The following is a 22,321-nucleotide window of genomic DNA, read 5'->3' as shown; positions in this document are numbered from 1 at the left end:
CCGGTTCTGAGATCATTACACTGGCTTCCAGTCTGCCAAATAATTGATTTTAAAATACTACTGCTAGTTTTTAAATCACTAAATGGCTTAGGACCGAGGTATATAGACAACCTACTCCATCACTATGAAGCATCCAGGAGTCTCAGGTCTTCTGGGTCGGGTCTGCTCTCTGTTCCGAGAATAACAACTAAACATGGAAAAGCAGCTTTTAGTTATTGTGCCCCAACAATTTGGAACAAACTGCCTAAATCGAGCACGTCCGCCGAAACACTTCCTATTTTTCAATCCCGACTAAAAATGCACCTATTTGCCGCTGCTTTTAATTGAGCTGCCCATACTCACACTACAGTATGCTTTTTCAGTCATGTATTCTGTACGTGCTGTGTTTATTTATTTAATTTATTTCATTACCTTTGCTTATTATGACTGTTTTTAAATGCCTTTTTAATAATGTATTTGTGCTGTATTTGTTCTTAAATGTCGTTTGCTTTTAATCTGTAAAGCACTTTGAATCGCCACGTGCTGAAAAGTGCTATATAAATAAAATTGCCTTGCCTTGCCTTACAAGGAGAACATTACGGTAAGCGGTGGTGGGAGTTTGTTATTGAGGTGGGTCAATACACTCATAAGGCACTCATAAAGTGATTAAACAGGCACACTCAAGCTTGAACATTGAAACAACTAAAGACAAGTTTTACATTTAGGTACAAGTATGGTTCATTAAGGTTCCATGTCTCTTGTTTCATTCATTGGTAAATAAACTCATTCTGTCACCGCCACAATCAATAAAACATTAAAGTATTCATCAGAAAGCAAGCTTTTGTATCAACAATCTGTGGACTGTCTGGTAAGAAAAATCAGGTCGATTGTGACATTTTCCTTAGCACAAAATCAATAGCATCTTTGTTGTAATACATTTCATAGATAAGCAAATCCCAAACAAATTAAGTACTTGAGCATGGAGAGGGATGCTGGCATGGATGTGAAATATTACTCATTTTTGGGTAATGTTTTTGGGTGAAGAATGAACTTGAGTTTGAATGAATGAATATGATTGTCAAAAATGGAAATGGATGTATCCAATATGCACTTAGCAGATGACTAGGAGAATACTAACAGCTGTATTTATCCTCCATGCTAAAAAATCAAGCATTATGCATTAACTTTATAGCTGATGGAGACCAATCTACATGTCCTTAGAGAGAAGGGAAAGTGCAAAGTAAAAGGTGTTACTTTTGGACGATTTTAATGAGTAAAAGCTACATGCTAAGATGTTTATCATTTCCTCATAAACCCCTGATGTTTCACATTCAGGCTGATAATGACTCTTGTTTCTAAGAAAAATATGATTTCGTAATAACATTTTCTTTTTCTATATTTAGCTGTCTCCTCTCACTTTGCTTTCACCCACAACTTAATTACTCCATTGCAAGCATTGTGTTTTGGTAATTTGCATAATGTTTTGAACAAATCATGCACTTATTTGGGGCTTTTAGCTTGTGGACCTGAAGAGCATAATTTACCTTCACACAGGCGTATGAGTGAATCTGGCTTCAGTTTCCCACCACTAAAGTGATGTATAAATGAATTGAATGGTTGTTGTTGGACAGAGTATCAACTAACACAATTGTGAATACTCCCTCAAGGACTCCCTAGAGGAGGGAGTTGAGGTTTAACCACTGGAATCCATTACCGTAAAGCTTCAGCCCTCAGAGGACTTCGGCCTGTCATCCCTCCAGGTCCCAGATAAAACATGGGCCATGTAGTGTTGAGGTCTTGCCAGCCTTTGGCTCTCCAGGGCCCAGATGTCATATTGAACCAGGAATCTGGCGTACATGAACAACACTCTGCAGCTTCCTTCAATCCAGGCTGTAGAGACAGCAGTGCAAACACCACCATAGTATACAGCAGAGGCACAGTTAAGTGAATAGAGACTGCCTTTATTATACATGTCGCATGACTGTTAGTGGCATGCCTTCACTTTCATACACTCTTATCCATGCTCTTGCTGCCTTCACTCACTGTCTTCCTTTTTCTCAGTCTTCTGGGTTTTTTTTATCATAATTTTTTGACAGTCTTGTAACTCCTAAGTTAGTTAAAACTAATACATCACGTATACAGTAAATACAATACATAATATCAGGCCATTTATTACTTTGTAGAACCATCATTGGCAGCAATTTCCTCTTCTGCATTGGTCTTCCTAGGTATACCTATTTATAATGCAATTTTCCCTTGCAAATCCATCAAGATCCATCAATTAGGACATTGGAGTGCTCAGTGGGCTATTGTTGTCTCCTACTGTTTTCATTTGGGTTCACTCTAGGGGCCTCCAAAGAGCATTTAAATATCTAGTGTTGTCTTCACTCTGTGACTCCATATACTGAAACGACATTTTGGTTGACTGCATTCTGGAGTAAGTCTTTAAGGATCAAACTCCGCCCCTAAGAAGAATCCATCCCCCAAGCAAGTAGTAAAGCACCAGAATTAAGGGGGCATGATGTGGAACTTGGCATTCAGGCAAACAAGTTACATATTTTGTCTCATCATACCAGAGAATATTTCCTTTCATTCTGTAACCTTCTATGGGGCTGTTACAGCTGCAGTGACTTCTGTCTTGCCAAGTGACTGCAAAGGGACACTCCTGAACAATGCCCTTATTGCGTATTTACCCACTGTCATTAAAGGGCCAGCATTCGGAATAATGATTGTGTTTTCAGATTTTTCCTTTACCCAATGATGCCCACAGTGCTAATGGGATGTAGCAATTCCTAAAGTTCTCCATGGACCTGTGCATTTACACAATTTAAATCTATTGAGAGTTCCTTGGACTTCAAGGACTTCTTACAATGTATTTGGATTCATAGGACATTGATTATAATTGTATGTGCCTGTAAGTATTTGCCAATATACTGAGTTTGAAAACACTTCAGTAAGTCAGCTTTTCTCATTGATTGCAAATCAGTAATGTACAGTATATTGCATCATTCTTGAGTGTAAGTGTAAGTAATGGCAGAATTTGAATGAATAAGGTTCATAACACAAGGGGGCTGATTAGACTCCAGTAAACACAGTTTGTTCTCGCTTTAAATCTCTGTCTCTATAGCTTTCTCTATGTACTCTACAATACATCTCACTGCTTCTTCTCCTTCTATACTGTAAGTAGTAGCTCTCAGAGGTAGAAGAGGGCGATTCCTGCAGAGCACTTCAGATAAGACACAGCGGGGAACTCTTCATCCCTCTCCAACGGTCTCACCACTTAATATTCTGCTTCCCATAGGAAATAGCCGCCATGTATTCAAAAGCTACAAAGCCCAATCAAAGTGTATATAGGAAAATGAGCCATGGCTAAATAATTGACTTCTGCACGTGTGAAAAAGAAGAGGAAGTGACACATTCAGTGCTTCTCAACTAGCATGCAGTGTTATCCAGTTTAGCGGCCCCTGGTCTAGCCAAGCCCTGCTGGATATTGTTTATTGTGTAACTCATTTATGGAGAAGTAATTGGACAGTCTTATAGGATAATAAAAAATGGGGATTCATCGCCTTGCATTTTGCACCCAGTCACCCACATTGACTTGTAATCTGCATCACACTGGTCCAATCAATGGCCTCATGGTGAGGCTATTGAGATCCAATGGAAATTACAAAAGGCCAACCAGAAGACTGTCTATGACTATGTTTGATAGTTATTGCTCTCTCATTACCAGAAGGCCTGCAGTGTGCTCTCTGTAGTGGTGGATTGCTGAAATGCATAGAAATGATCCGTAAGCACTTCATGACCTCACTGTTTAAATAGGTTGCTTTATGGCTTTTCTCTTAGTATTGAAATGCGCCGCTTATCCAAACAGAGCATTTTGACCTTCAAAGCCTTTCAGGGGAATAAAGGGAAAACAAGATAAACATAAATAAGGTGAACGGGTAATGGTTATGTTGTGATTCTGCAGACATCAGAGCATCCAGAGTCTAATAGAAGTAGAAATATGATCCACGCACGCACATGCACACACACACACACACACACACACACACACACACACACACACACACACATCTCTGAAGTACCACAACTGGCACACTGACACAGACTTGGTCATCTGAGCAAAGCTTTGAACTGTTGTTGCACAAACTGCTTTGAACACCTCAGCACTGTCAAATCCGGTAGATCAAAACTGGTGTGTGTGAGTGTTTACTTATTCCAGTGTGTAACACTTTTTTGTATTTAACCTTGTGGCATTTGACAGTGGGAGGTGTTAATGAGTCATTGTTTCCCAGGCTGCTGTGAAGCGAGATAGAACCCGGCATGCTTTAGGGGAGGGAAAATATATGTCATATCACACACTTTTTCCACACACTTCCAGATCACATCCTACACACACAGACACAAACCTAATGCTAAACTATCTAACTGCCTCCATGACATCAAAGCAAAGTTGATAAAGCAGACACCCATGCCAGACACGTACAGATGTGTACTTACACAAACAAGCCCAAACAGGAATATTTAATAGATTTCATTTATTCAGAGTAAGATCTTGTGTATTTTTCTCCATATAATGTGAAGCTGTGCACCATCAAGCTGCAGGCTTTGGGGTAGCTTTTACAGGTGTTTTCAGTTCTCTCGTGAGCAGACAACTTAACAAGCTCAATACAAATATCAGAGGAATGCAGCTTAGATGTTTAAACCATTATTATTGTGGATTAGTAACTTTGTTCCTTAGCTATGCAACTACCGGTAAGGTTTGCTTTAGCTGCACCTTTTGTCATTCCTGGTTCTCTCCTCAAAAAAATGGTTTGACATCATATCAGTAAGACAAAGCTTCCTACCTTCTTGTCTTCTGTCCCATCTCTATAGACCCCTTTTCTGTTATTAAACTTGATGACAGATTTTTGTGTGCTAAGCAGGAAGAGAAATTCTGAAAAAATATCAACACATTTTTACTCGCTAGTTGAGCTGACCTGTTTCTTAACAAAGTCTGAAGGACAAGCACGTTTTTCTACAGTGAGTGTATACAGGCAATCATTCTCAAGGACCACCAGTGTCGTACTGTAGAAAGGCAAGGCAAGTTTATTTATATAGCACCTTTCAACACAAGGCAATTCAAAGTGCTTTACACAAATGAAAGACTTTAAGAGCATTAAGAAATAGTGCAGTGGAAACACGTTAAAGTGAATTTGCCAACCACTACACACTGACACAGTAGTCAGACTCACCTGAAACAGGAAAACCAAGCATGTCAAGAAAGACAAGGTGAGATGTATACATCTTTGCATATCCTGCAGAACGTTTCTGTTCCAGTACCAGTATTGGCAAAAAAACATCTCTAAAAGCATCAATTCTGACTAGCAAATTTGATTATTTTAATCCAAAAATAGTTTATTCTCAGAATTGACCTGTGCCACAACTGGTGTTCTGGTGCCATGTTGAGAAATGGAGCCCTTTGATATCTGTTTCTCTCTTTGGCATCTGTTGCTCTCCTCGACTTCCCCTGCAGCTACAGCACTTGATCTCTCTCCTCGTTCTGTCCCTCAATTCCCATGTGGCCATCTTGCTTAATCTGGTTAGACAGACCAGTTTCCAGCACTGCTCATGCATGTGTAGAGACCAATGGGAGGATGTTAGGGGAGGGAAATCGAGCGAGAAGAAAGGCAGAGGCAGGGCAACCAAGGCAGTGAATGTGCAGCAGCTGTAATATAAAGTCATGCAGACAGAGGCAGTTGGCCTTAATTTGCTGTTAAATTGAGGTGATGAACCCCTGCCCTTCAGAGTGCAGTGGGTTAAAAGATCTAAACACACACATGAAACAAATCCCTTGAAACTTACGTCCACAGGCACTGTCAGCAAATGAACATACTAAACCAAAAATTCAAACAAACACAGATTTATACTCAATAGTAAAAGTTTGCATGCACACATACACATGCAAACGCACCCTCTTGACACCTGTGCAGACAGACTGTGGGGTCAACTGCTCTCTTTCTGTGTGTCACTTAATCTTTGGCTCAGGGCCCAGCTCCATTCAGCACCATGGCCCCCCTATGTGGTCACGCACTTCCCCCCAGTAAACAAGGTAACACACTCTGAACTGTGTGTGGGCGCAGGTGAGTGTGTAAGAGTCTCTTTCTCACACACTTCCCGGTAAATTACTGGGACGCAATATTACTTTTTAATTCAAAGCACAGCCTTGGCATCTTACCTGGAAAATTGGCTCCATAAATTACCCTGAATATCAATCCCTGCTCCAAGATATGACACCATGTACTACATGTGCTAATGGGGTGAGATTGGGAGAACAGGAGCCTCGTGCGAGTGTTTCCTTCCAGTTATACAGCTAGAATACCTCTCGTGCTCCAGTACAACCTTTTTTTTTCTTCTATCTGTAGGCATTTATATTTCTTATTAATTGTGTGTGTGTGGCTGCTTTGAGATAAAATTCCAATTAATAAGAATGTTCCTCAAACTTACCGACAAGCTTCTCTACCTGGGGACTGTTTATTTATATGGCCTCCTGATTTCTCCACCGGGTTTCCACACTGACTATGACCAAGACAGACCGTACTCTGACATGGCATGACATTTCTTGACTTTTTTTTCTTGCTTTTAGACATCCAAAACAATGTTGGGAGGTAAACAGAGAGGCAACGCTTATATTTTCAGAAAACAAGGTTGGAGAAATATATTTTTGACAGTTGAATATCCCACACCATCGAAGGTGCACTATTGTGAGAGTAAAATCTGTTTTATCAGAGGCAGTCACAATGCAACAAACGTTATGTCTAACTGAGATGCCATATCCTGTGTGGCCAAATTAAACTCTGCTGCCTGCTGGCTATGGTCACATCTGAAACCGTCTCCATGCACGAAAGGCAATGAGAAAAGTTCAGTTCAAAATGAAAATGTTGTCATTATTTTTTTGACACCCATACAGTGGCATTCAAGGTTCCAGTTAGGTTTGTTGGACCCCCACACATCAATATAACACCATGGCCTCACCTCAGCCTTCTTTGAACCCTTTGAACATAAATCGTAATGTGACAGACTTTTCAGAGATGCAAATTTCCTTTTTATTCTCCAAAAGATCTTGCAGCATGGTCAAAGGGTTTTTGTAGCTCTGATGCTGCGGCTGCACATCGCCCAGCTCGAGACTGTAGTCCTACAAATCTCACTTAATGTGTAGATGTGAGCGATTGACTGCATTTTAATTTTGTGGGAAACTGTTCCTTTGAGTGAGAAGTATAGAACTTCAGAGGCAGTTTGATTCAACTGTGTTATATCTTCACTTTTTTGTCCATTTGGAATAAGAACATACATTTTTCTCTCTACAATTTGCCATTTGGAGAATTGAATTGCCAATGGCCATAACACATTACAAGTGGTTGGAACAGCAAAGTAAATCACTGCTTTTATTTATACAGAAAGATGGCCTTTCTATTTGCGGACTTGATTCAAGCACATTAATGCAGGGTAAGGATTTGAACATTACTGTGAAAACTGAGACATTGTGATCCTTAAATGATGACTTAATTAAGTCCTGATGGATGGCTATGTAGTAAGGCTTTTGTGTAAACCACACAAAGGTCATAATTTGACACCCTGAACATGTTGGCAATAAAGATATTCCATTAGAGTGTAAATCCAGGCATGTATTTCGATATTGTCCATCATGCTGTTTGTCAGTATACTAATACTGTGTTGAATGTGTGTTTCAGAACACACATGTGGGCAGATCAGTGTTCATGGTGAACGCCACAGATCCAGACCAGGGCACAGGAGGCAGCGTTCTCTTCTCCTTTCAGCCCCCTTCTCCCTTCTTCTCCATCGACGGGGCCCGGGGCACCGTCACCGTCACCAAGCCCCTGGACTACGAGACCACCTCAGCATACCAGCTCACTGTCAATGCCACGGTGAGCATACACATACAAGACAATCCCTGTCCACTTTTGACACATACTGAATACTCTTCTGTTTTCTCAGGATCAAGACAAAGCGAGACCCCTGTCCCGGTTGGCCAACTTAGCCATCACCATCACTGATGTCCAGGACATGGACCCCATTTTCACTAACCTGCCCTACAGCACCAACATAGAGGAGGACGTGCCTCTGGTCAGTATTACAATCCCAACTAACTCCACACATCCACAGCTTTTATTCTATCCATGCAGCTTTTATGTGAATCTATCCGTTTCTTCCTCTCTCATCCTTCTCTATTGCCAACATATTCCACTTATTTTTGACCTCATTGCTCATCCCAAGCTCCTCCTGTCGCATGTTCATACTCCTCTTTGATTATTCAGGAGGTGTTTGGAGCGGGTGCAAGAGAAACGTGGTTAAAAATCGAGGCCTGAGTTATTATCGGGGCTGGATGTCTCACCTCACACACACCCAAATTCTGCCCCTACATACAGCACTGCGGGTGTTAGAGTCTGTAATTACTGCGGGAGATTTACAGTTCTGCTTCAGGGATGTGAGGCCTCCAGCAAAGGTCACTGGGGGCTATAGGATTTATCTCCCCATGCTGCCTCATGCTCATACTGCTGCATGTGTGTGAAGCATGAAGTCTTTGCATTGGAGGAAGTACTAAGCAGGGGAGTCTTGCCGTGACCCTACCTGTGTCTTTATTGCAAGTAGGTTTGTAATGTCTATCTGATACACTGAGTGTCTGTTTTCCCTGTAAACCATTATGTTCAGTCCCCTGACTCAGCCCTCTAAACTCTGTTCCCAGGTGGCTAATTGTCCGGCTATTGATGTTTCCACTCGTAGAGAGGGAATTACACACAGGGGCATAATGCTGTCCATCCTTATTTCTGTTCTCTCTGTCTCTATCAGTTTTATTTTGACTCTCACTAAAGTATCTCCCCTGACTAGCCCTCTACCCTCAGCACCACCACCTCCCCACCGAATACCCCTCGTCCCCGGCCTGCACGCACTGTAGTAGAAATGTCAAGTGCGACATTTGCATGCATATTAACGGGGCGTGACTGTCGACGCCCGGTGTCTCCCCGATTCTCTGATTCATCAACTGTCACCAGGAAGGTCACAACAGGAGGAAGAGGAGGGGGAGGAGGGGAATCTGTAAGTGGGGGTAGAATGTGAGGGAGATGTTTGGGGTAATGAAATTAGGAAAAAGTTAGATGGCGTGCTAAAGAAGAGAAAGTTAAAAGGAGCAGTGTTTTACGTCAGAACACAAAGTTGACATTGGTGAGTGGATTCCAGATTTGTCACATTAGTTGAGCAGCGCTAAGCCTCAGTAAGACTGCCCGGGAGTCTTGTAGGTCTTGCCTCTAACAGTAGGGGGCACTGTTTAATCCTATTACTGAAAAATGTAAGTACTTGATCACGGTAGGAGTGCAACCAAAATCTGTTACAGAGCCCTCTGACCCTACAACAGATTAACGGGGAAGACGCACCATTACAGGCCAACACTGCCGCTTTTACACACACACACGCACACTCTTTCAATGCACTCATATGCTATTCTAATGGGCATGTGTCATTTCCATTAGGCAGTGTTTGGCGGTGATAAGCCGAGGGCGTACATGACGGAGCGAGTGTCAACTGTTCTCAAGGCCCGTGACATTTACACGTAAAGGGATATCAAACTTGCATCCCTGTCATAGGTCATTTCTCAAAGGTGTGAGTGCACACACTCTCTCTCTCACACACTCTCTCTCTCACACACACACACACACACACACACACACACACACACACACACACACACACACACACACACACACACACATACACACACACACACACACACACACACACACACACACACACACACACACACAAACCCCCTTTTTTCCTGCCTCTCAGTTGCTGTTTGTTTCTCCGTGTCTGTCTTTCTCTTTTTGTCCAGCCAATCAACCTGTCATCCCTGGAAAACTTTGACAAAGGAGTAGAAGATTTTTTTATTTTCCTATTTTTTCAGATGAAATCACAGGGCAGGGTTTTCAGCTGTTAGAGCTGTGAATCCATGATGCTTGAACTGACGTTTAAGCTCCTTCTAGGAAAACACAATTTGGCTGTCAAATCAATGAGTAGAAAGAACGAAAAGGAGAATGCGTTGGGGGGGGGGGTAATGCACTGTATAGCTAGAAATGAAAGGATGAAGAGGGGGAGACGATGGTTGGTTCGACTTTGGGGAGGTGTGTGTGTGTGTGTCTGGTGTGTGTGTCTGGTGTGTGTGTGTGTGTGTGTGTGTGTGTGTGTGTGTGTGTGTGTGTGTGTGTGTGTGTGTGTGTGTGTGTGTGTGTGTGTGTGTGTGTTCACTCTCACACCAACACATCCTCACTCCCAGGTCGGCCTATGTTGACGTTATGTCAAGTCCCCTGTGTCGGCTTTTTCCAACGCAAGGGGGGGGGCCCTTAGCGTACATTTTCAACTTTCCGGGATGTCCATAGGCTTCCTTGCTCCCTAAACGTAGGCCCTATGTTGTAGACGACTTGAGATCGCGAGCGAATGCTACCCGCAGATCCATTCTCACAGCATTTATCAACCTTTTTCTTACTCAATATCAAGCCACACTTATTGTTTTTACTTCTTTATTTTAATTGAATAATGTAGGACTTTTGTTGCCGTCAGTTATGGGGATAGTAGGGGCTCAGAATACTGAACTCTGTATTGTTTCATCGTTTTTTCCTTCTAATTTTGTATTCTTTTCTGAACCACACACTGTTATTTACTCAACAATAACACATCATTATCCTTGTGTTTATTTATTTGTTTGATTAATAAACACAAGTTGGATTCCGTCAGGACCGAGGGTCAGAGCAGCTCATAGTAGCCTAGTTACTTTAGATAATTTTACACCCGGAAGTAAGTATTCTCTCCGCTTCGCTTGACAAACCCCGTGATAGTCCTCAAGCTCTGTGATTGGATGTTTGAGTGTGTTGCCAGGCAACGCAATAATTTAAAAACTCTTCAACTACAACCCTAATTATATTTAAAAACATTTTAGAAGGCCTCACGAAATACTTTAATGTAAATTAAAATGTAAATGTGAAGTGATGTGTGTAATGTGGTGATTGACATTATTAACCCACGGATCTATGGGTTGGGATATTGTTCCGCACGGACATTTTAGTTAACCGGACTTCCTGTTGATGTGAAATACGAAAACATTTTTTAAAAATAAAATAATACTTTATTCCGAGTTTGCTTGCTTTTCTCTTAGGAGGTCATCACATAACGGCATTGTAATACACGGTTCGGCTGCATTAAATATTACATATCTGCAGTAGTTCGCTATTTATTGAGCCCTGATGAGAAGACTTCTAGACAAACAGGAAAAACTGCCGCTGAAACTGAATATGTGACGTGGATCATAAATATATCAGCAATTAAACAAAATCTTCAATTTCTCTTCACAATATAAATCTCCTTGCAGTATCAATACTAATTCGGCTAACATTTATATTTGATCAATTCGGTATATTGGTATATTTACACCATAACGGCGCACAGCTGATAGAAAGGTACACCTGGTGGTTAAGCACGTTATTGAAATGTATTATTTGTATTATTAGATATTAATAGGAGACAAAGACAGACAAACTAATAAGGCTTTATTTAAACATTAAAGAATACTTTAGGTTAAGGTCTTATTTTGAATAAGAAACAAGCTTTGGGGGTATAAATATTAAGCCTGACAAAGTACTAATATATTGCTTTCCTGCAATGTTAACTACTATATGTTTAAGCACTTATTTTAACTGATATTATACATATGTTTTATACTCTTATAAGATGTATGTAGATAGTATAAGAAATGTGCAGAATACGACAGTTTAATGGTGGAGGTATACACACATATTGATAGGTGTCTTGTAATGCACTGTTGAGGAACCTGCGACCCAAGTTTTTCATCTCCGACCTTGTCAGGTATTGTACATTCAATAAATAAAGAACACAGAATTATTAAATCAAACACAGAATTTGTATGATTATACTAAATGATTTACAAATAAACACCACTGCATATTTACAACTGTTACACATGCTGATGTAACGCAAATGTTTCCAACTTGGGATCAATAAAGTATATATTATCTTAAGATGATCGATGGCTACTGCCATATTTGCAAAATGTGCCTCTGAACCTTTACAAGTGCATGTTTCAGGCTTATCAATTAACAACAGGAGGGGTCACAGACATAAGACCAGCTGTTAAATAAAGCTCTTCTGACCTTAGCTGTCATGTGGGTATATATTAATGCTGCCCATTATGGACACAAGCAATTTTCACCCATTTATTAATTATATGTTTTAAATGTGAGTGTTTCCTATCCCTTAAACCTCCAGGGATGTACACAGTTTAATACTGGCAACTTCTTATAATGGGAAATACGAAAACGTCTTTTAAAACTACAATTCCCGGAGACGTGCCATAGAAGTTAAACATGTTGCGAAACACACAATAGCCAGCATGTGTAATTCTGGGGACGGGGTGGGGGAGGGGGGGGACAGGGTGGACCCGTTCAAATCCAGTTTTGGACAGTCTGCCGTGGTTCCATCCCATTTCAAAGTGCTGTTCGACGCTCGGCGTAACCCTCGGCGCACACTCAACCATCCAATCACAGAGCTTGAGGACTATCACAGGGTTTGTCAAGCGAAGCGGAGAGAATACTTACTTCCGGGTGTAATATTCTCTAAAGAAAATGAGCTGCTCCGACCCTCGGTCCTGACGGACTCCAACTTGTGTTTATTAATCAAACAAATAAATAAACACAAGGATAATTATGTGTTATTGTTGAGTAAATGGAGAATTCCACAGGGGAAAATAACGTATCTATGCCACCATTTTAGATGCGGATTTTGTTAAACGAATACGTTTGCGCTGTGGACCAACACTATAAATTGACGGGGAAGGGTGTAGCAATAAAGATAACACCATTAAACAGTTACACAGCATAACAGAAATAATATCGATAGCAGCGTCCCTAGCAACCACCTTGGTAACAATGAAAACGTTGTATAGACACAATTCCCTGAAGTAATCTTCGTAATAACTAGCAAACTAAAGATCATGTACTGTACATCCACTGCACACATAATCTGAAATAACAACTCATATTTCTCGCATCAAATGACATCAAAACGCATTTTAATGGCCAAACTAACTTTAAAATAGGCATTTTCCACCGAGAATAAAACGAAGTTCGGCCATGTTTTTTTTTTTCTGCAGGGAGAAATTTGAAGATCACGTGACATAGACGCCAGCCATTGGAATGAATGGTGAAAAAAAACTTAGGGATCTTACCATTTCAGAGGCGTTTTTGTAGAAATACTACGTCCTACGTTGTGGACCAACGTAGTTATTACACGTTTTTTTGTGAGACTGGGTTGGGGAAACACCATATCCCAGCGTGCATTGCGGCTACAACATCCAATCATCGAGCTTGAACCGGGCCTACGTCTGTTTCCGGTGACTTTATTTTGAAAATCAGTTCCTGGCGGATGGCTAAAAAGCCCAATATTATAGAATTAAACGAATAAATAAAAACAAGGATAATTGTGTGTTATTGTTGAGTAAATAACAGTGTGTAATTTAGAAAAGGATAACAAATTCGAAGAAAAAAAAGATTTAAAAAAATACAGATTTCAGTATTCTGAGGCTCTGAGCCTCATTTATTTTCCTCACGGACGGCAAAAAAAGTCCGACATTATACGATTTCAAATAAAATCAATAATCGTGGCTTGATATTGTGTAATAACATGTTTTTATGGACCACACAGCTTCCGGTCTTCTCAGACCCGACCGTATCCATTTGCGTCTCATATGCACGCAAAACTCGGACTCAGAACTCAATGGGAATAGTTGGCGTATGATAGGCACGCAAAATCGGACTTTAGCGTATCTATTGCACGCATTTTCCAATGTGTAAAGTCGTGTCATTTGTACGCAGACTGAAGAGAGTGGGTTGGTAAAAGGAGAATGTATGTGTGTAAGAGTGAAAATGTATGTATGTAAAAGGAGTGTGTGTGTGTGTGGTGTGTGTGTGTGTGTGTGTGTGTGTGTGTGTGTGTGTGTGTGTGTGTGTGTGTGTGTGTGTGTGTGTGTGTGTGTGTGTGTGTGTGTGTGTGTGTGTGTGTATACACGTTTGCAGGAGGGGGGATTGCACATTTGATGGTTGATTGAACATATTCCACTTGTGTGGACAGCTCGAGAATATTGCTCTCATTACTTGAGCATCACTTCTACTCATTCGCTGTCCCTTATTTCTCTCTTAGTATGTCCCTAAATCTTCTGTGTGTGTGTGTGTGTTTCCTTCTCAGCTTGTGATTGGTGTGAATCAGTCCCTCTAAAAGGCTTGTAATTGATTCTCCTGTAATTGGTCAATGACAGGAGATGCTTTGGCAGAAATGGAGCATAGACATGCCGTAGACACAATTTGCAGAATCGATGGGAGGCAGCTTGCCTGGGTGTGAGTGAGAGAGCTAAGAGGGGGATGTGATGGAGCAAAGGAGGGTGGGGGGAGAAGAGGAGGAAAGCTATTGGGAAGTAGGGAGGGTCTCTCCATCTCTCACTGCAGCACAGGGGTTTTTAAGTATCACCACCATGTCTGATTGAGGCACGAAGGCTAAGAAACCTCAGCGGATCAAAGACTTTTCAAACAGCCCTCTGTGTTTCCTTTTCTATTTTTTCCTTAACTGTCATACTGTGGTTGTGTCAAGGTAAGGACCCTTTGGCGAAGCCAGAGAGTTTAAGAGACCAAGAAAGGGTAAATGAAAACAAACAAAACCCTTCATAATCATTGTTAACGTTCCTTTTCAGGCTGAAGTGCAGTGGGGCATTGGAAATAAACTACACTTACATCAAAAACCATTGTCTTGTGTGGGAGAAAAGTGGTCACTCATGATAAATATTTTCACAGTAAAATATTGTGTCTCCTATCGCATGCTCCAGTTGCAGTTTTCAATGATTAACTGCAAGCTGAATGGCCAAAAAATCCACATATTTTTTACAATATGAAAAATGCCACTATCATTATTTTCTGCATGTATCAAAGAGCAAAAACAAATAATAGGAATCTGATCGTTTAATTTGCCGATAGCTGTTTACTGTGATACTAGGTTTCTTGTCATCGATAAGAGGTCAGATGAAAGTGATTCCACTGCCGGTAAAAAATACAACTGTGAGAGTACTTTTATGTAACAGTATATTTTTGTGTGTGTGTGTGTCTCTGTAGGGCCACGTCGTGCGTAAGATAACAGCCATTGACCAGGATCTTGGGCGACCGAGGGGCATCGGCTACACCATCATCGCAGGTCTGAGTCATATAATCAATCTGACACCCACAGCACACAGAGGCGGAATCGATCACCTCTTATCATAATCCCACAAGCAATAATAGACAAGTCTCATCAAGCACATTAGTCAATACCTGCAGAGAGCAGCCTCAGAATTGGAGAATAGGTTTCCCTTGAGCAGTTATTAATCACTGTTTGGTGCAGTCGTGCGCCTTCATTTAGTGTTATCATTCACAAGTTGGCTCCTGCCATCAAAACAGGATTATGGTTTGTCAGAGTGACAAATGTAACCTTCGGCAGAAGACTGTGATCACATGATTTGTTCCGTTCCTATCTACTTGTTGTGTGTTGTTCGATTTGTTTTACTAGAAACCTCACGCAAGCCGTCGGCATTAAAGGCGCTGAGATAAAATGTCATGCTAATGAGACCCTTATTTGGCGTAGGTGTTACTATACCTGAGAGTTTTAAACTAAAGGAGATGAGAGGAAGCTACAGTGTGCACAGTGCTGACAAGCTTTAATACTCCTCAAGAGTTTTCTTACCTCTGCCAAAGATGTGTGTTGTGCCTGCCAGTTATTTTGTCTGTCTCTCTGCCAGGAGGATATCTCCACAACTCATGAACAGATTCCATTAACATTTTAGTGGGCAGATTCCCCTTCAGGGCAAGGAGCTTTAAGTTAGATTTTGCTGTTGATCTTTATCTAGGATTCTCCCTATCGAGTTTCTTTAATATTTAGCATTATCTATGTTGTCACAGGAAGATGATTCCAAATCCTTTTCGCAGTTTTAACATTAACTTTAATTATGTTTTTGGTACTAGGAGCAAGTGGAAAAAGCAATAGGTGTTGGCAGAAGTTAAGTTGTTATGCCCATTTGTATTTCTGTGCTGTAGTGTTACCACACTGTTTTACTCAGCGTAAGAGTGATGCTGAGGGTTTTGCCCAATTACACTTCATTGTGACCTGGACAGCATTCCTCATTAACTTCCACCACTCAAAATGTTACTTTCAGTACACATCGCTGCGCTCACCACTGTTTGTGGAGCGTGTGTAAAAAAATACATGAATGGATAAATGTGGCCACACTAGATGAGGAAAGCTTGTACGGAAAGAAGCTACAAAAAGCAACAGAGAAATGTGTGTTGTGGCTAACGCTGTGGTTTCGTTCTCTCCATTCGTTGATTTTATAACTACATTAAGTCACATCTCAGATTAATGCTGTTGTCATGTTTACACATAACCAGATTATCTAACTCACAGGGAGATTGCAATGGATTAAGTATTAGGTTAACAACGCTCAGTAAAATGGCAATTCTCTACATAACTCTTGCGGTAACATCTATAAAACTCTATCTCTTTATTTTTGTGTTTATAATGTGCACACAGAAGGTTAAATATATATTTATCTTTATGGCTACCAAAAATCATTTTCTATTGTAACTTGAATAACTTTAATGATGGGAAATGATTGAATTATGGATATTTGTGACTTATTTATAGGCATCAAAGCACCTGAATGTGTCTTTATCATATATCTTAGTGATGCAGAAAGAGAACCTCTTCACACCTGTTATATTTTATCCATATGTCTTCTGTTTGTTCCTGTCAAAACATTTTCCGGATGTGGCTGTTTGAACAGGTTTCTGTAAGATGCAGTCCTTTTTTTTAGGTTTTTGATTACCCCTCTTAGTAAACTCCATATTCCTATTAAGATGAAACGCAACATATTTTACTCGGCGGTCCACTGATGTAATATTGCTTTAATAACTCTGCAGGGTGTTTTATTTTCATCACGATCAACGCCTCGCTCCTGAAGGACTAGCAATCCCTCGGAGATCCTTCAGGTCTGAAACATTGATCTGTGGTGGAAATAAACACCATTGGGAGGATTACAGCATGTAGACTGTATCCTTTAAACTCTGCGTGCCCCCTGTCGAGCCCACAGCGCCAGGATGGAAGGACATCGCTGCCTCCAGTGTTGCCAGCTGGCTGATAAGGGCTGGCACTGCTTGATCAGCCCTGCTGCACCATGGGAATTTTGGGTGATGAAGATATTCATTGTTATGCCATCTGCTGAGTCACTGCCTGACCTCACGGCTGAACGAAGGAATTTGACTCTGCTCGTGTGTGTGTTTGTGTGTGTGAGAGAGAGCATCCAATCTTTATTCCAGACTCAAGGTCCATATCACACAAAAAGACAAAACACACATCAATAAATAAGATAAAAAGCTAAACACAAAACAGATAAAACAAACAGATAAAAACATAAAATCAGTCCAATCACAGCGAGCCACACATGCTCACATGCAGAACTCTTCACAGGGTTAATTAAAATCGAAATAACATAATTGTCCGAGTCTACTAGGCGACACATGAATTTGTACATTAATTTTCCTAAAAGGGCATGACAAGTAGGTACCCCCAAGTTAACAAACAGCTGGCCATCTTGGTACCCTCAGCAGCAACCGTAAAGCATCATTGTATGCAACTTTTAGTTTGTGTATGCTTCTAGCCTTGTAGTTACTCCACAGGTGAGCCGTGTAGTTACTCCACAGGTGAGCCGTGTAGTTACTCCACAGGTGAGCCGTGTAGTTACTCCACAGGTGAGCCGTGTAGTTACTCCACAGGTGAGCCGTGTAGTTACTCCACAGGTGAGCCGTGTAGTTACTCCACAGGTGAGCCGTGTAGTTACTCCACAGGTGAGCCTTGTAGTTACTCCACAGGTGAGCCGTGTAGTTACTCCACAGGTGAGCCGTGTAGTTACTCCACAGGTGAGCCGTGTAGTTACTCCACAGGTGAGCCGTGTAGTTACTCCACAGGTGAGCCGTGTAGTTACTCCACAGGTGAGCCTTGTAGTTACTCCACAGGTGAGCCGTGTAGTTACTCCACAGGTGAGCTGTGTAGTTACTCCACAGGTGAGCCGTGTAGTTACTCCACAGGTGAGCCGTGTACAATGGTGTACAGAAAGCTTTAAAAAGTGATACCTTGACATCTACAGAGCACTTGTGAAACTTACGCATTCATATGTTTGCCTGGGCATACAGTTTGCAGCGTTGTCTATGGATGTCTTTGTCATCTGTGAGATCATCAGAAATATAATGACCAAGGTACTTGATCTCACTGCACACAAGAAGAATGTTGCTACTGAGAATAAAATTAGGAAATACAGCCTTTTTATCCTCTTTACTTCGCACAATCATGATGCTACTCTTCTTGGCGTTATACTTAATATTAAAATCAATGCCATACTGGGAACAAGTCCTCAGAAGCTGTTGTAAGCCAGCACTGCATGGGGAAAATATGATTAAATCATCTGCGTACATAAGGTGGTTGACAACAGTAGCACCGATGACACAGCCAGTTTTACAGAAGTTCAGTTTCCTCGACAGATCGTCCATGTACAGATTAAACAACAAAGGAGATCAAATCCCACCTTGCTTGACCCCATTACCAACATAAAAATGTTCAGACACAGTATTGCCCCACTTCACCTGCATAGTCTGATGTGCATACCAAAAGGCTAAGATCCTTATTATGTACTTGGGTACCCCTCTCTGGCACATTTTGTCAAATAATTTGTAATGATTCAGTCTATCAAATGCCTTGGAAGCATCAATAAAACACAGAAACATGGTGGAATTATGGCTTCTATATTTTGCTATAATGTCTTTTAAAGCAAAAATACACATATCTGCCATGTTTTCTTTTAAAACCGAACTGGTTGTCAGCTGTGGTAATATACCTTTCCAGCCTATCCAACAGAATTTTCTCCAACACTTTGGAGAGAATGCTAGCTAAAGCAATGGGTCTGTAATTATCAATGCCATTAATCTTCCCAGCTTTATCCTTGATGACTGGCACAAGTAGCACAGATAACATGGAATCTGGTAAGACACCATGATTAAGGAAACCAGTAAGACACAGAGCAAGAAGAGGAGCAAGCTTAAGACTGGCATGTTTTAAGTGTTCAGCTGAGATGAGATCCGGGCCACAAGCTTTGTTATTTTCTAGATTCATTATAGTGTTGTAGACTTCCTCTGATCTAACTGTAACATTTTCAGTGGAGTCAACCTTTTCAACCACAAATGCATCACTCTTAACACAGTTGAACAACTCATAATAGTGTTGTCGCCACAGTTCTGCGATGCTGCCTGACCCACACACTCCTTCAATGGAAGACGGTAAGGGAGTCTTACAGCTGTTTATGAGCATGTGTGCCGTCATGTATTATTTGTGAGAGTCCATGCTACAGTGCACAGCCCAGCCCACTTTTTCATGGAGCTCACCATAAACACTTTGCTCCTATTCAGTGCGCACACCTACTCAGTCTTACTTACCATCTGCTGCCACATGTTTTATTGTTGTGTGTCTGTGTGTGTGTGTGTGTTATTTGCTGTTTGCTGCAAAGTTGAAGGGCTGAGTTAAGCTCTAGAGGAGAAGAGCATTAAAAAGACATTAATTAGGTGTTGCGATGTATTCCCAGTCGTTGCAAAATCAAGAGTTATAGCACCGCACCGAGCCCTTATGGAGATGGAGACTGTAGGCTTGATACAATCATTATAAGTTTGATAGATAATGGAAGTTGAAGGGTGATGCGGCGCCACTAGATAAAGGTGGGAGGGTAAGGTTGTCAGATAATTTCTAAATGCCTGTGTGGTTCCCTGTGTGTGCTTGTACTTTCGCATGTGTCTCTGTCTATCCAGGCTCATGAGCTGTGCTGCAGTCAGATTAGTGAGGGTATGCTTGTTTGCAGACTTAAGTGTGACTCCGCACAACGCCCCCCCCCCTCGCCTTCCTGCTCCTCGCGCCGAGTGTCCTCGGAGAGCACAGCTCGCTCCTGCGGGAGTCGTCTCATTAGTTCAGTAATTAAGATAAACGAGGTTTTAATTGCAGCTGTGATTTATGCTAATGATTGTGGGATTCAAGATGAGGATTTCCTCTCCCTCCTCCAATCAGAGGGCAGATCTGGGATTTGCTGTGTACGAGAGATACCATCACAGATACTTTGCCTCCAATGTTGCAGTTGTTGTTGTTTGATAGTAGAGATGCTGGGGGGGGGGGGGTGCGGTTCTGATGTTAGTACATCCCTACTCCACAGGGTGTGATGTATGTGACCTCTGACCTACTGTTCTTATTATACAGTATATCTAGATCGCTAAAATCACTACTGATCACACCTCCCTATAGGCTAAATACATGTTTTAATACAACAAATTCTCCCCCCATTAATGGTAAAACAAATGTTTTTTATTTCATGCGTTTAGTGGATGTTGCCCTTAAAGTGACATCTTATATTTCCTTGTCCGATAAAGAGTGACATTCAAATGTGCATCTGGATCTGGATCTGGATCTGGATTAATACTGAGCAGAACCCAGAGGTATCACGCTCAGTGGGGGATGGATGATCCCCGCTAAATGTCTCTTAAAATTTGCCGGAAGCACTCCACGGTTTCTGCGATGACAGCTTCTTCTGGTAGCAAGTTCCACTCTCTGATTGTTCTCGGAAAGAAGGAGTATTTAAGAGTGTCACTAGTTGCGAAAATTTGCTCGAAGTTCAAAGAGTTGGCTTTGCGGGTTGCACTTCTTCTAACTGGCTCTAGGTACATTGATGCATTAATGGCTGAGATGTTATGGACAATCTTGAAGAAGAGAACCAAACGAGCCAATCGCCGCCTTTCACTTAATTCCACCCAGTTCAACCGCTTGAGCATTTCTGTGACACTGCTGTCCCATTCATAATCTCCAAAAATGAATCTTGCACCTCTTCTTTGTACTGATTCCAGGGCATCACTGTCTTTATCAGTGTAGGGGTCCCAGACCAAGCTGGCGTACTCTAGTTTAGAACGTACTAGTGCCACAAAAGCTGTCTCCTTCAGTTTCTGGGGACAGCGTCGCAGGTTCCGGCGTAGGAAGCCGAGCGAACGGTTTGCCTGTGTTACAATTTGGCCAATGTGTTGGCCAAATGTCAGGTTGTTATGGATTTCTACCCCAAGATTAGGCTGGTGGGTCACCTCTTTTAACACCTGGCCACATAGAGTATAGTTTTTAATGTGCAGGTTTGTTGATCTGCTTGTTCGTAGGATGTAGCACTTACTAGTATTAAAGCACATTCCCCAAGTGTTAGCCCATTCCTGAAGTCTAGTTAGGTCACCCTGTAGGTCTTCTTGGTCACTTCTATTTTTAATAGGCCTGTAGAGCAGGCAGTCATCCGCGAATAACCGCACTGTAGATGCTACATGTGACGGCAGGTCATTAATGTAGCATAAGAAAAGCAATGGACCCAGCACAGTGCCTTGTGGGACACCAGAGTCAACGTGAACTGTACTTGATTTCACCCCTTCTATGACTACTTGTTGGCTTCTTTGCATGAGAAAGGTTGTGGTCCAATCAAGTATTGGGCCGGTTATACCCATGTGGGCCAGCTTTAGCAACAGGCGCTTATGTGGAACCGTGTCAAAAGCCTTTGAGAAATCAAGGATTGCCACATCGACTTGCCATTTCTGGTCATGATATTTTGCCAGGTCATGCATTGTGACTAGGAGTTGAGTTTCACACGAATGGTTTTGTCGAAATCCATCCTGGAACGGGGTGAGGACATTATGCCTTTCCAGGTGATTCAACAGGTGTTTGCAAATGATGTGTTCCAGGAGTTTACAACATACTACTGTCAGGGAAACTGGTCTGTAATTTGCGGCGGTGTGCCGGTCCCCTTTCTTGAATATAGGCGTAACGTTTGCCTGCAGCCAGTCATCAGGTAGATTTCCTGTTTGCAGTGACTGCGTGAATACGCACTTGAGCAGTGGGCCTATTTGGGGGGCCAGCATTTTGAGTATACGATTGGGTAGACCATCTGGGCCACTAGCCTTGTTGATCTTAATATTTGCCAGTAGTTTGGTCACTCCTTCAGTCGTGATGATCAGGTCTTCTATCTGCGGGGCTGGATCTCCTGATATAGAGGGCTGGCTACCATCATCCTTAGTAAATACAGATTTAAATTGTTTGTTGATGAGTTCAGCCTTGTCTTTGCTGCTACTGTAGAGGTATTCACCCTCTCTAATAAGGGAGA

General features: G+C 41.7%; 1 protein-coding gene across 4 annotated transcripts in view; it reads left to right on the top strand.

Annotated features, from left to right (window-relative positions):
• The window catches only part of cdh23 (cadherin-related 23), a 221,556-nt gene that overhangs the window by 94,912 nt on the left and 104,323 nt on the right, over positions 1-22,321 (top strand). For all 4 annotated transcript variants that reach the window (XR_004569981.1, XM_034226090.1, XM_034226097.1 and 1 more), the window contains exons 7-9: positions 7,710-7,904; positions 7,975-8,103; positions 15,195-15,273. Coding sequence is in view for 3 of the 4 variants with exons in the window: in XM_034226090.1 (XP_034081981.1) it covers positions 7,710-7,904; positions 7,975-8,103; positions 15,195-15,273 (403 nt within the window). In the remaining variant the exon portion in view is untranslated. The remainder of the gene's footprint in view (positions 1-7,709; positions 7,905-7,974; positions 8,104-15,194; positions 15,274-22,321) is intronic.

Source organism: Gymnodraco acuticeps, unplaced genomic scaffold (genome assembly GCF_902827175.1).
Source record: "Gymnodraco acuticeps unplaced genomic scaffold, fGymAcu1.1, whole genome shotgun sequence".
Lineage (NCBI taxonomy): Eukaryota > Metazoa > Chordata > Actinopteri > Perciformes > Bathydraconidae > Gymnodraco > Gymnodraco acuticeps.
The sequence above is the reverse complement of the archived record's forward strand: the minus strand, read 5'-3'. Positions and strand labels throughout refer to the sequence as shown.